Consider the following 14447-nt stretch of genomic DNA (forward strand, 5'->3'; position numbering starts at 1 on the left):
AAGGGGGATTTGTTGGGTTTTCCCTATGTAATAATATTGATAACAGTAAGGTCTAGACCTTACTTTGTAAAGTGTCCTGAGATGACTTTTGTTGTGATTTGGCGCTATACAAATAAAATTTGATTTGATTTGATTTGATTCATCATATGTTTTGATGGAGTAGAACCATATAGGAGTGAAATGTAGGTCTGCCTTGGCTATACATACAGGTTGTTCTCTCCCCAGTGAGGTGGAGCTGCTGCTGCTGGACCAACGAGATGTTTGGGCTGCAGAGGAGGGCTGGCTGGTTTTTGACCTGACTGCTACCAGTAACCTGTGGCTGTTCAGCCCAGAGCAGAATCTCGGCCTGCACCTGATCCTGGAAGACAGCCATGGTCAGTCATGAGGATGGGTCTTTAGCAGCAACAGCAGTCTAAAAGCTATAGTCTTTGTGTAGAGTAATGGTGTTTATGAATGATTAATATTTGTTTTATTTGATGGTTAAATGGACATCATGTGTTAAGTATGTCTGTGTGTCTGTGTGGAGGGTTCCTACAGCATTTAAGGTAATATTGCGGTTGTTGTAATAATATTAAGATGAGCAAATTATTTAGTAGAAGTATAAATGACCCTATCTTCAGTGGTTGTTTGAGACTCTCATACGCTGGTTGATTTTGTCTCCCATGTAGGTCACAGGAGGAACCCCCGACTGGCAGGGCTGGTCACAGGTGGTAGGCCCCAGGACAAGCAGCCCTTCATGGTTGCCTTCTTCAAAGCCAATGAGGTGCGATTCCGCAGTATCCGATCTGCCCAAGGCCACAAGGGGCGCCAATCTAACCGCTCCAAACCCCAGAGGACTGTCCAAGATGCGCTAAAGGCAGTGGAGGCTGCAACAGGTGACTGAATCCATAGAAACTCACCAACATAGACTCCAGCCTTGGTCTAGATGACTTTGATTAAAGGGCATGTAATACATTTCCTATACTAATATTTTCATGTGAACTCATACTTGCATGCTTTCAATTTCAGATAACCTCGGGATTTCTAAAGAGGGGTGTAAAAAACATGAGCTCTATGTCAGTTTCAGAGATTTGGGATGGCAGGTAAAATACTAAACTTTTCTTATATTTTAAATAAATGTCATTCCATTTCCAAAAGTGACAGTTTTACTGCTCAGGACTGGATCATAGCACCAGAGGGCTATGCAGCATATTATTGTGAAGGAGAATGTGCCTTCCCTCTCAACTCCTACATGAATGCCACCAATCATGCTATTGTGCAAACTCTGGTAAGTCCCAAACAGTCCCTGATGACAGGCATTTTCAAACCACCTCCACTTTTTGTGAGGATTGATTTATGCTTCTTACAACCACAGGTTCATTTTATAAACCCAGAGACGGTGCCTAAGCCCTGTTGTGCCCCTACGCAGCTCCATGGCATCTCAGTGCTCTACTTTGATGACAGCTCCAATGTCATTCTCAAGAAGTACCGCAACATGGTGGTCAGAGCCTGCGGCTGTCACTGATCGCTATTCCCAGTTTTATGAGTTTTGCAAATTCAGAGGGATGCTTGAGAAAGACTGAAGCAGAGGAACCAGAGACACTGGGTGCTTGGTCACCAGGGAGCTCCTGCCACAGACTGAGCTTTAATCTGGTACAGGTATACTGTTTTTATGACCAGCAGCTGAGCCTCCCATCAGTATTAGCCAGTACCACAGCTATTGGTCAGAGCTGTTGGTCTGGACAAAATATTTTCTCTTTTTTTTGTGTGTGATTGGAAAAAGTGCAGCAAAATAACTGAGAAGTGTGGAGTTATTTCAGAAACTCAAACAAAACATGGTAATAAAACATGTAAAAAGTTATGACCTTTTCCTCCATCTACAGAGATTATATAATGTGCCATACATCTGTCTTTGTGACCAACATGAGAATATAAATGTTACTTGGGTAGAAATGTGCATCTGATAACATGTTACACAGCCGATAAAGCTAAATATCCATCTTCATGTTGAATTATTTCAACTTTGTACCAGCTGGATGAGCTGATGAGAAAAAATGTTCTGCACCAAGCTTCACCAGCTCCTCAGCAGGCCAGTTGGACCGTGTCAAGAGTAAAACATCTAGCGCGCTGTCGTTATAAAGGAGTTCGGTGAACAGTGACAGCTGAGACTGTGTGTGGGAAGGGAAAGGACCGGCTGGTAGGCCTAGTCTCCAGGTGTAGACATGTATCACCAGGCCTGTGAAAGACACACAGTCTGTAAGATGACAGCATTTCATGTTCATGAAGTGGACCCCCACTGCTGCAGTCTTTTGGTGCCAGACCAGAGCTGCAGGTGGGAAAACAGAGGCTGTAACTTTATTTTACCAGGTTAAAGTAGTGTAAAGAAATTCAAAGCATCGAGGAAGAAGCAGGTGTGTTTCTACCTCATCTGACCTCAATATTGTTTTTTACAGTGGCATTCATAGCACCTTCAGATAGTCATCTAAATTAAAGTTGAGAGTGAAAGTTTATTCTTGATTTTGGAAACAGTACTTGGCAAAACAGTGTCTCCACAAGGTTTATTTAGTAGCTGCTAGCACACAATCTCTAGCTTACTGAGGAAATTCCACATTCAGAGTTTCATTTTTCTCCATATACCAAAGAAGACTGTGCTGTGTGATTCAAAACTGCTTCTAAATGGACCTTGTGGTGTTTTGTCACCTAGTAATCAAGAGTTTATTATGTTTTAAGATCAAACTAATGAAATTATACAGGGAATTTTACACGTAACACATTTATTTAACATTGAGAAAACAGGTTCACAAGTTAAAGACCCAGTCTGTGGTCAGTTGTACAACAGCCTGTCTGTCTTAACTGCGACATCATAGTTGAGTCTACATAGTTCATATTCCAGTTTTGTCCCACTCGTTTGATTATGTGTGAACTGTGTATACTCAGCGGAAAATTAAATCATAGTGCTGACACGTGACGCTGTACACTAATTACTGATTGGGCCTTAAACTGTTTAGCATAGTATGAGCATCTCCACTGCTAACAGTGGCACAGACATTCAAAATATGCATTAGTACAAAAAGCAAAGCACATACTGTATATAATGTGCGGATATAACAACCAGGCAAATAAAGGCATTCACATTGGTATTCACAGAGAAGCTGAAAGCTTCCAGCAAAGCATATTACAACACAGCCCACACTATAAAAACACAATATCTGTCCTTGTAAATAGAAAACAGAGGTAGAAGCGTCACACTAAACTCTACTGATTCAAAATGGTGGTGATTGTCAATGTGAAATCTCATCTCAAAGTCAGAAATATGATAAGGTTTCTGTTTTTAGGTGTTTTGTAGTAATCTGGCAGGAAAGCTGTCGTGATCATGAATATCAGGCAGAAGAGAGGTAACCATTAACCCAGTATCATCAGCAGTAAAAGACCTGAGGCAGTATTTGTATGTGCTTTATAAGAAATGTGGACTGAGTCTGACAGAACTGCTTGAAATAATATGAACTATAACATTATTCTCTGAGCCTATGAACTCACTGTCACTGAAGCGGTTGCCTGTAGCAACATCAATTTACACTTTTGTTTTCCACTGTGTCACAAAAAAGCCTGAGTTCTCTCACATGGATAAAGTTTATTTCTGTGGTCAGGCTCACAGAAGATATGATGTTTAACTCTGATTAGACGCACATAGTTAGTGTGTGATCCCTGATTTACCTTGACAAATATGTGCGAATACCTGCTCTGGGGGATGCTGAGAGTCAAGCTTTTCTTTCCTGTTTAGCTTTTCCTTAGACATACTTAAGAAAGACACTGAAGCACAAACATATGACTCAGGAGGTAGAAAAGACACCAAATACAAACTGAATATAGCAGAGCAGAAAAGAGATTGATTTGCTCCCTGCCCATAAACCAGTGACCCTTATCACTGCATGCAATTAATTCCTGGATGTCTCAGCTCAGGAGCTGAATAGTGTCTCCTCCGGACTGCCGTGGCCTCCCTCTTCTGCTCCAGAGCTGGCCACTGTGGTCCAGCAGGGGGCTGTGGGTGTGGTACCTCTAGGGACTCATGCCCTCCCCTTGACTTCCAGAGTGAGGATTTAGGCTCCGGGGTGGCTGATGATGGAGGCTGTGGTGCTGAGATGGGAGTGAGAGCCAGGCAGACATCCCCCACACTGAGCTGGCGGCACTGCAGGCCACACAGACGGGCAGTCCTCTGAGGGTTGCAGGAGGACCAGCCCTGCCCACGCACAAAGAATGGATACTCCACATAGACATCCACCAACTCCTGCGGGAGAGACATAAGTGTAAACAGTAGAATGAGACAGAGGGATGCCGGGTATGCACATGCTCACTAGGGGGTGGTATCATTCCAGTTTGATGAATCTGAAGTCAAATAGAAACAGCAAGAGAGACATGGAAGTCTAATGATTTCAGATTTGTTTGAAATCATACATCGTTTTCTATGTACTCACATTAAGGTGAAGACATCTGTTTTAATTTCAGGCTTGTACTTGCAGTTTTTTGCACAGGTAGCACACATACCCTTTCTCAATGAGTAATTACTATCTTAGAAAAGATTCTTCTCACTACATTGTAATGCCATCTGTAAATTAAAAGAAATCCATATTTTGTCAACATTTCATCATTTTATTTCAAATAAATTCCCTATAATGTCTTTAATTATTATGTAATTAAAACATCTTTCAAATTAATCTATAGTTTTATTTTGTAGAAAAATAAAATAGTATTAGGGAAAACTGTGGCAAGACGACATTCACCTTTGTCAGCCTTTTCTTTTTTTTTTTTTACCATAAGGGACACATTGTACACATGAAATTATAGGTTAAGACTGTCTTATATATGTGTATATATATATATATATATATTTGTTAACAAATTCCATCATAAACAATGAGTGAGTCTCTCAACACTTTCAGACTACCAACATTCTCTGTGGTAATCAGCATCAAATCCACTGGTTTCTATGAAAGGCATAAACATTTAAAAACAGGACTCAAATGTATAGTTTCATTTTTTAACAGGCTCATTAATTTTCTAAAACAGCTGGATGCTGTAGTTTTTTGCAGATGCTACTCAAACAAATTAAAGGTGCATTTGTTTGGGACTAATTTCTGCTGTGGATTAATATACATTAGTACACTAGGGCTTTATGGCACCAGGCTAGCGTATGTGGACATAGCCATGTATGGAAGAATCAAGTCAGTCAGGTGTGGCTGAGTAGGTTGTGGATAACAGTGGAGCCCTGTGGCATAGAGGAATAAACTAGATCAGACTTTGGCTACACAGCTAATTGTTGTTTGGAGAATCACTTCATTGTTGGTGATAGTATCCTCAGTGGATTTGTTCACAATAAAACACTGTCTTATCCTTTAATATGTCAAATCCTGAAGGCATTTCCTATTAAGAATTTGTACTCTGTGCCTTAATCCCAGTTAATTAGTAGCATTTAAAACTGATGTAATATAAATATTGTGTTTAAAGTCCTTCCCATATTACCTGAAGGCATCGTTTGTTAGATGTACTATTTAAAGGGAACACTGAACTGCTTGTGATGCATCTGCTGTGAACAACGAATACTACAGAGTGATTTTCCTTCACCTGAGACTGCGGGTCGTGCAGCAGGATGAGGAGGCGTGAAATGGAGGAGGAGGATACTGAAGGAAAGATGCTCTGCACTGTGCAATAGCTTAAGCGCAGGTCTGGGCAGGCCAGTGAGCCAAGCAGGAAGTCTTCTGTCTGCAGGTGCTCCACCTGTCTCAGCCGCCCGTCTATGAGCTCGATCAGAGAGCCTGCTGCAAAGTGAGGGAGCAGCCAGGGAAAACGATTGGGAGAGGAAGAGGAGGAAGAACCATGCTCAGAGGTGGGGTGAGCAGGAGGATTTATGGAGGTGTACGTGCTATCTGAGTTATCGCCAGGAGAAACAGGATATTTCACAACCTTTGTGGATTTGTGCAGCAGATCATGTTGCAGTATATGGCCCTCTTGTGGAGACTGAGGTAGACGTGTGCACAATGATGGAGGACTTACTTTTCCAACCCTGGGAAAATACTCAACTTTTCTGTTTCTTCTCCTCTCATGTGGTCCTTTAGTCTTGCCATCGCTCCACCTCTCTGCATTCAAACTCCTGTCCTTTAATGTCTTCAGCTGCTCCCAGCCGTACTCTCCACCAACCCTGTGGAAACCCTCAGGGACCAGAGGGATAGGGTTGAATCTGGAGTAGTGGTGTGGATGGCCAGGATAGAGTGCAGGTGTGTCAGAGAAGTGGTGCTGATAATGGTGGGGGAAGTCCCATCCAGGGTGTAGGGGGTTAAACTCCCTCCACTCTGCCCAGCCATGATGCTCTCTAAAGGCGGATAGCATGTGAGGTTTAGACCTGGTGGATGGATGAGTCTGCGTCCATGGTTGGTAGAGCGCAGGAACTCGTCTTGGCACTGGCTGAAAAGGCCCTGTGTGTTTTGTTTTAATCTCACTGTGGCTCTTATAAGGGTAAGGCGCCTTGAACGTTGCAGCAACACACTGTTGCTGCTGCTGCTGCTCCTGCAGTGGTGAGCTTGGTCTTTGGTCCCTCTTTTTGAGAGGGAGACTGTCCCTGTCTGGGACTAGAGCCAGGTTGAAGCTCATTGGGTCACGTTGCCTGACACTCACACTGGCACTGAATGGCCCCTACAGAAGATGAGGTGTTGTTGTGCTCGTGTGACATGGATTCCATTAGTCTTTTGGCAAGTGGTGCAGATCCAAGGTCATCACAATCTGTGAAGTCAGAGAAATAAATGTTAGTGCACTTTATATAATCACAAACAAGATGTCAAGCTGAAGAAAATCATTTTGCTCTGGATTCAACCTCCCTCTGTCTCTGTTTGCCACTTTCTCTTGGTTTAACATTTTCTTGAGGAACAATAAAATTTGACATCCCACTCGATAAGATCACTGCTCGCAAATATCCTCTTGACATCTCACCAATAACTCCACCAAAAGCTTCAAATCAGGACTTTCCAACCACTAATTGTGATAATTATGGGGTTTAGTTTGATGGATATCTACCAACTACTTTGTGAAAACAAAACAAGTTCAAGTTACAATGGTAAGAAGATACTGCACAGTGTGGCTGGTGAAGGAATGAGGACAAGGCAAAACATCAGCTGTGTGTAAAGTTACCATTACATTTGATTCACTTCCTTTGAGGTTAATGATATCTTTCAATAATGTTCTCATGGTGACATTTTCCAGTAGACACTAGTCTAAACAGGTGCATGGTGTTAAAAACATAGCCTCAGCTTGCATGTTTCTCATGGGACCGAGATGATCTGCAACACCTCAAGCTACTGAAACTTCATCATCCTTCTTGCATGAATGCACAGCAGTGAGTCAGTACACTAATGGAAGCTAATTATAAGCATCTTGTGACCACAGCACAGAACACACACGACAGGTTTTTACCTATTCAACCGCTCTGCAGACATATTAGTTATACAAAGTGGTGCAATGAGGTGCAGAATAGTGCCGGACTTTTACAGCCTGTCAATGCAAAGCTCATCAGTGCCCTGCATTATGTCATCATCATAGCTGAGCACCACTGCTGAATAGACCTCTTTGACTCTTCCTGACAGGCATGTCTCTGATATGAGCTGTTTCTCTGTGGATGTATATGTGTCTGTGTGTGGGGGGGGATCAGACAACACCCTCACACTGCAATTTCTGTGTGACATAAATAGATAAGTATTTGTCAGCTAAATGCCTGCTGTGTACATGTAAATTCATTCAAATGGCTCCGAGGCTACTTACTCACAGTGACCGACACACAGATATGATCAGATCGTGGCCCAAACAGGCCTACACTGTAACATTCTCCAGGCTCAGTAACCTTATGAGGCGCTTAGTCCACTACAGAATGTTAATTTATGGAAATCAAGTGTATACACCATGGTGTTTAATGTCTTTGAAGCCATTATATTAATAATTTCAATATCAGTAGTGATAATTTTGCACTTAGTCAGCTGGATCTATGACGTTGTAGCAAGTAAGACTTATGCATATATCACATCTGGTGCTTTTCATGGAGTAAAACAGGAATATTGACTCAGTTTCTTTGTTACACACATCAAGGTAAATTGGTTTCAGAGAAGCTTCATGTAGGAGACATACTTACATGTTCCTCCATCCATCCATCTGTCCATCCATCTCTCTCTGCATCCATTTTCACACAGCTTGTCGATCCATGTTCACGAAATGGAGCCAGACGCTCCACACACACCTGTCAGGCTTGTGTCGTCCTCCCAGGCTGCAGGTGAAAAGGCAAAACAGACCAGAATGAGCAGAAGCATCCAGACAAGTGCAACAGTATCAGACACACTCTCCTCCTTTTCTCTTCTCTTCTCCTCCTCCTCTTTCTCTCTCTCTTCCCTCCTACTCACGTTTACATTTTACACTCCCACTCTCCTCAGTCAGTCAGTCGGTCCTGTTAACCTTTCTCAGACAGGTTTGATGTCTCTCCCTCTTCCTCTCTTTCTTTCTCTCTCTGTCTCTCTCTGACAGCTGAAGTTGTTCACCCTGTGTTTGCTGTTGAGTGGCACTCTCAGCCTCTCTTCCATTTGTAATCACCCTTCTCTTCCTCTCTGCATATTCCACACATTCTCTCCCTCTCTCTGTGTAGCTCACTGCTGTTGGGTGTATAATTAGAAATGAGACTGCTGTGTAACTCCTCAGCTGACGGTAGGCGTATGACTGCCTGATGGCTTTGGCGTTTTGCCTGGTGTAGTGAGGGCGGGAAACCGTTGCTTTAGACTCGCCTGGACACACACATGCAAAAAAAAAAAAGCATTGCAAAACAAACATCTTGCTATCACATCTGCAGTCTGGTAGCAAATAACCCTCACTTGTCGTCAATTCTCCCTGCTTTTCTTGCCTCACGGGGCAGATGTGGACTGATTCATCTTGAATGAGCAAGACAATGAACAGAATGACTGCTTTGAAATGGCCAGTAACTGTTTTTCATCAGAGCATTCAAAGGTCAGCATTATGTACTTAAGCTAATCCTCTATAAAAATGAGATCCTTTCATGCTTGTGCAGAAACCATAAACAATGTCCCCTTACCCTCACCCACGCTCTGCTGCCTGCTTGCTTTCTATATTTTTTCTTCACTTTGCACTTGCTTGCCTCTCTCTTTCATCTCATTTTAAAACACAAGAAAGAGAAGTTGGCCTTTTCTTCGTGGCTGCCTCAGCAGCACAGCAAGCCAGGTCTCAGCTATTGATTTTGCAGGGCCTCAGCAGGTGAACCCCCAGTTATGAGAAAGCCCACGCATAATTTAGCTTGAGGTGAAGAGGATTTCTCACTTTGAGTCACATCATGCTTCCTCTGCCCACTCGCCCTCTCTCTCTTTCTCTGTGTATCTGTTTTCTCTCTCTTTTTTGTACATTCTGAACATGCACGCGCGCACACAGACATACTTCAGGAAGTTTAGGGTTTGATGAGATGATGCATCGCAGTCTTTGCTGTGACTAGCACATTTAAGCCCCAACCACCTCAACCACTGACATTTACAAAGAGTTTGTTTTTATTGATAGAAATCGCCAATCACTCCCACCACTTCCCAACTGCTACATTACAGCCAGTATTTGCAGTTTCACTTTGCAGCTTGGCACAGATACCAAGTCTGAGTTTCAGTAGTGAAAGTTTCTGTGCTCAGAGTGTGCATGGGTAGACATATACAGTTATGAATGTTTGTTGTTAATTTGCTGTCTTATGTGAAGGAATTTGTATCAACTGGTCCACAAATAGTAATTAATTATTATATAGGGGAAATGACATTTTCCATTAATCAAAGTTATTGTGGATGATCAACATGTTTGCTCCCATTGTGCTGATTCTGGCAAACAAATTGCCGTGATGACTCATACCACCATCTTTTGTAACCTAAGCACAGCGTTTTTTTTACCGTTTAAAAAGCCTCTGACAAGCTCTGGTGCAGTGTGTTGGAAAAAAAAGGTAATAATGTAATGTTGCTTTGTGAAGCATGTATGTACAAATATGGTGTAATGAGCGAGTCCTGCTTAGAGGATCTGGAACTGACATCTGTTCTCCACTAGATGGTGTAAAGGACATGCAGACTTTCAGATGTTATACTGTGCCTGACAGTTTTTTGACTCTGATTCCTGGTCAGTAGAAGTAATCCACTTTCTCCCACCAGCGAATAATGATGTACCAAAGAAAGAAACAGTTTTGTAAAAGTCTTAATGATAATAAAAAAAAAAAAGGTTACTTCATGTTTTGATTAGATTTATATTTTCAGCAAACATAACAAGAAAAGCAAAATTGAATGATAATGTTACAGTAAGAAAGACCTGTATGTTTCTATTTGTTGTCAAGTAAAAATGTGTTATTCTGTGGCAAACTAAATATTTAGATCATCTGATAAAGATTTTACATTATCAAATCCATCAGTGCTATTCCAAAGAATATGACAATAAAATATTATCTGAAACTGTACTGTTTTTTTGACATCACTTGACCCTGAAGTTGAAACAGGACAGAGAGGGTTTAAATCCAGAAGAAACAAAGGAAGAAGACAAGAGACAGAAAGGGAGGAGGTGAGGGTGAAGGAGGGTAAGGAGACAGCAATAAGAAAGGCATGTGTCTGTCCCTCCTTGGTATTTTCCACTTCGCTACATAAAAACCATCCTTCCCTCTTCTCAGTTCCTTCTTGCACTCCCTCAGCTCCTCCCTCCTCTCTGTCATTGGTCAGCTGCTTGACTCCAAACTTGTCGCCTCATCCATGAGAATCAGATGGGAAAGAGGGAAGAGGGGAAGGAAAGCAGCAGTCTGACAGCCAGCATCCGTTACTTTGGAACAGCTTTGACAAGGCAGAGGAGCTGTGAGATGCTTGGCAGCCTCTCTGCTGAACTCTTACAGGGCTGACTGGCCTCCGTTTATTATCTCTGCCACCTCCGACTCTTCAGCAACATGAGCTCCCCTTCAGCCAACCTGCACAACAAACGCCTGCCCTGTGAGTAATTTTAGTAACTTTTCTTTTGCAGAAACTCATCTTTTAGTTCAGGAGGGATGTACAGAATTGTGACCACAGGTTTGTTCTATTAACACAGTTTTTATTTTTAGAAGTGGAGCAGGACTTTAGAGAGAGGAAGATTCTCCTCCATATTTGGTGGTCAGAAGTTCAGCACACACAGACAGACACACACACACACACACACACACAGATCGTTTAAGGCAGAAAACACAAAGCTACAATAACAGCTTGTGTGTGTGATGTGTAGGGATGTAGTTGAGGTTAATCCTAGTGATGGGGCAGTTTACTGACCCCATCACTATGAGGCATAAGCTCTGTGTGTGTGTGTGTGTGTGTGTGTGTGTGTGTGTGTGTGTCAGAGGTAATGTGGAAGCTGGTGTGTCATCTCAGCCAATGAGTTAAATAACTGCTGCTGTGTTGATGTTGCCTGAAGTGACTAGTCCAAGTGCTATGCAAGCCAAAAGTCAGACAGGAACGTTGAGTCATCACCCTGAGTAATGTTCACACTAATACTGAGTGAATAGGACACACTGTTTTTGTACAGGAATAGGGATGCATTCCCACACACACTCACACACACTGAGGCAGCCTTGGACTGGGGCCACCACCACACAGCTCCAGACAAAGATCTCTTATTTCTAATGGCACTGTGCTAGCAGATCTCTAACATGTTTGGTGTGTCTGTAGCTTGTTCCACAGACACATCAACCTAGATAGTCCCAGTGAGATCAGTGTGTGATTTCATGAGGCTAAAAAGGATCAGGGCTGGGCCTCCAGAGAAGACATATCCCATCTGCTGCTCAGCCCCAGCCTTCATACTGTCCATTCTGCCACATTTTGATAGTTGTGGAAATGTATTAGAGAGGGGCACATTGGTGTGGTTTGGAATGAAGGACTGGGCAGCTGTTGAAAACATGTTACAGAGGAAGATGGCACACCGCAGGGGCAGAAATGGTGCAGAAGGAACTGTTCCTATTCTCCTTGAATTCTTAGCTCATTCCCCCTGGATGTGACCCACATAAGCCTGAGAAAGTAGATGATGTTTAATGGGCAAATTAGAAGGGTAAAAATCTATACCATGTTCTGTCTACATCTTTGGTTAATCAAACCCTGAAGGATTCATACAGCATACATCTTTGCTATGCCACTCTGCTATCTAGTCACTGGAACTTATTGTCTGAGAATAGATACAAATAGGACCTAGCTCTGTTTTTGGTCTTGATCTACTCCTGAGGGAAATACCTAGCTCCTTAGCTCTCAACACCTCAGTGTGTTCACCAGGGGGTTGCTAACTCTGTCTGTCTGCTGCTGGGACAGCAGCTTCCCATAACCAAGAGCGACACTACAAGAGTGGCCATAGTAGGAAAACAGTAAAGCTGTGGTGCAGGAAATTCAATATGAAGAACTTAAGGATACCTTAATGCTGTGTATAAATGATGGTAACTGCAGATATGAGTTATATTTCATGAAGTGACTTCTTTCACATCACATAAATTCATTCTGGCTATGATCCTGCATCTGTGGAGTTTCCACAGAGACGGGGAGCGTCACTGACTTCTGGGACCATTGTTGCACCAGCTGTGATTTCTCTCTCCATTACTCATGTGTGTATCATAAAATGTATCATAAAATATGGTTTATAAACAACAGCACTGTCAGGCTAATATAATACTAGAAATGTTGGACCTTTTGGGGTTATCAAGCAAAAAATAACAATGGCTGCTGTCTCTTCCCAACAAAACCAAAGACACTGGCCAAGAGAAAAATGATAAAAAGTCATTGTTGAAAGTGAAGTGTAAATAGTGTGTTATGCTCTTTCTGAAATAAGAGCAATACTAACAGAATTATTGTTTACTGAAATGACAAAAGCTCACATGGTGCACAGATTATTTTGTTACAAACAATGCCTTGTGGCATGTCAGAGCTTTAATTGTACACTTTGTGTGAATGTTTGTGTGTGATTATAATAAACAGATGTGCGTAGCTGAACAAGGTTATCATAGTTAGCTGTGCACCCCCGGGGGCACACACCACCCTCTCTCACATTCTATAACCAATCCTTCTACTCATGTTCCCTTGGATCCTGCAGGTACTGTGTAGACCAAGTCAACACTTCCAGACATACACTGTGCTCGGAGCCCTACACAGAAAGACACCTTTCCCAAATGCATAAACTATGTAGCACAAATTCACCTGTTTGGTTTGTTAATTGTTTGGAGTTTGTTCATTTGAAACAATGACATCGCTGGGAGGAACTGATTTCTGTGAAAGAAAAAAGAGGAATAACCTAAAGCTGCTATAATTTGTTCCTTATGGATCAAATGATTATGTATGTGTGATTATATACAATAGTGAGAAGTTAGTGTTGAGCCAATAGTTACATAGAAGATGAGACAAAGGATTCATTACGTGATGATAACATGAAGTAATAATGATCTCATCATTCCAGTCAGAGCTACAATAAATGAGAATGAGAGACATCAGCAGGTGAGGATTTAAAGAGGTTTCCTCATGTTTGTCTCTTTCACACACATAGAGAGAGGGCTCTAATCCTAACACTTAAACACAGAGATTGTACTTGATTAGATTTAAATCAGAGGTGAAAAAGTGAAGGGATTTTCTGATCTGAGCTCTTCTATCGGTTTGTTGTCAGCCACTCCCGATGCACCTTACTTTTAACAATCAGAACAAACTTTTTAATGCTTTAATATAAAGCTGTGTTACTTCACCGATCCGCTCCCAGAGAGCTGACCATTACTGGTTAGTTGATGGCTGGTGAAAAATCTTTCATAAGAGGATTTTAAATGTAGAAAAAACTGGATATGTCGGTAGTTTGTCAGCTGATGAAACCTATTGTGTTGATCAGAGCTCATACCAATCTGCTTGTGGGCTGATGGAGGGCAGTGGGACAGGCCTCTGACCTACAAACACTCCCATTGTCAGTCTGGGTGTAATCAAGCAAAGACAGGGCAGTAACGAGAGGGTTAACATTGATCTCACTGTTGTTCAGATGGTGCCGGACAGTGCTGTACCCCAGCAAAAACAGCCAGATCAACAGCTACCATAAATAATTCACTGTCCTTGCAACTGGAGCTCAGTAAATGGCTGCTTTTTGGAGAGAAAACAGGGAGTGAGTGATGCCAAAAATAAAAGTATGAGACAGAGCAAATGCATAGATTCCAGAGATATTAATATCCTTTTTACAAGCGTGGCCACCTGTCTGTTCCACTTCATCTCCAGGTTTTTTTCTGTGTTGATGAATGAGACTAATGAGCAAGCAATGTAATATTTTGATCTCCAGTCAGTGAAACAGGAAGAGTGACTTTATAAAGAACTTCAAGATGTGCTGACCAGGATATGCTGAAACACTAACTAACTAGTTTTTTTTTTTTTTTTTTTTTTAAATTAGAACTAAATTTTTTG

At 42.0% G+C, this 14447-nt stretch overlaps 3 protein-coding genes across 6 annotated transcripts in view; 2 read left to right on the plus strand and 1 right to left on the minus strand.

Annotated features, from left to right (window-relative positions):
- LOC109956053 (bone morphogenetic protein 7-like) overlaps window positions 1-2042 on the plus strand; it is a 17323-nt gene extending 15281 nt beyond the window's left edge. For both annotated transcript variants that reach the window (XM_020592853.1, XM_020592855.1), the window contains exons 3-7: window positions 226-374; window positions 669-875; window positions 1009-1082; window positions 1157-1267; window positions 1355-2042. In XM_020592853.1, the coding sequence (XP_020448509.1) occupies window positions 226-374; window positions 669-875; window positions 1009-1082; window positions 1157-1267; window positions 1355-1504 (691 nt within the window). In that variant the 3' untranslated portion in view covers window positions 1505-2042. The remainder of the gene's footprint in view (window positions 1-225; window positions 375-668; window positions 876-1008; window positions 1083-1156; window positions 1268-1354) is intronic.
- Window positions 2043-2557: 515 nt separating this feature from the next.
- LOC109955967 (uncharacterized) lies at window positions 2558-8795 on the minus strand. 3 transcript variants are annotated; one of them, XM_020592652.1, is made up of 4 exons: window positions 8464-8794; window positions 8147-8278; window positions 5599-6750; window positions 2560-4264 (listed from the first exon to the last, which is right to left on the minus strand). In XM_020592652.1, exons 3-4 carry the CDS (start codon window positions 6619-6621, stop codon window positions 3902-3904), a joined length of 1386 nt encoding a protein of 461 aa, XP_020448308.1. In that variant the 5' UTR covers window positions 6622-6750; window positions 8147-8278; window positions 8464-8794; the 3' UTR covers window positions 2560-3901. The 3 variants fall into 3 exon arrangements, with proteins under 3 accessions (XP_020448309.1, XP_020448308.1, XP_020448307.1); XM_020592653.1 differs by having other exon boundaries at window positions 2558-4264; window positions 6028-6750; window positions 8147-8795; XM_020592651.1 differs by having other exon boundaries at window positions 8147-8794.
- Window positions 8796-10768: 1973 nt separating this feature from the next.
- The window catches only part of LOC109955973 (dysbindin-like), a 10245-nt gene continuing 6566 nt past the window's right edge, over window positions 10769-14447 (plus strand). Inside the window, exon 1 of the mRNA XM_020592662.1 lies at window positions 10769-11003. Coding sequence (XP_020448318.1) covers window positions 10961-11003 — 43 coding nt within the window. The 5' untranslated portion in view covers window positions 10769-10960. The remainder of the gene's footprint in view (window positions 11004-14447) is intronic.

The sequence above is a fragment of the Monopterus albus genome, unplaced genomic scaffold (assembly GCF_001952655.1).
Source record: "Monopterus albus unplaced genomic scaffold, M_albus_1.0 scaffold18.1, whole genome shotgun sequence".
NCBI classification, from domain to species: domain Eukaryota; kingdom Metazoa; phylum Chordata; class Actinopteri; order Synbranchiformes; family Synbranchidae; genus Monopterus; species Monopterus albus.

What these genes read in the sequence shown, in the direction of transcription:
- LOC109955967 (XM_020592652.1), bottom strand. Translation starts at nt 6,621, where the DNA reads ATGAGCTTCAACCTGGCTCTAGTCCCAGACAGGGACAGTCTCCCTCTC. An exon ending in TGCACGACCCGCAGTCTCAG is followed by an intron (nt 4,265 to 5,598) that starts GTGAAGGAAAAT and finishes TCTCTCCCGCAG; the next exon opens with GAGTTGGTGGATGTCTATGT.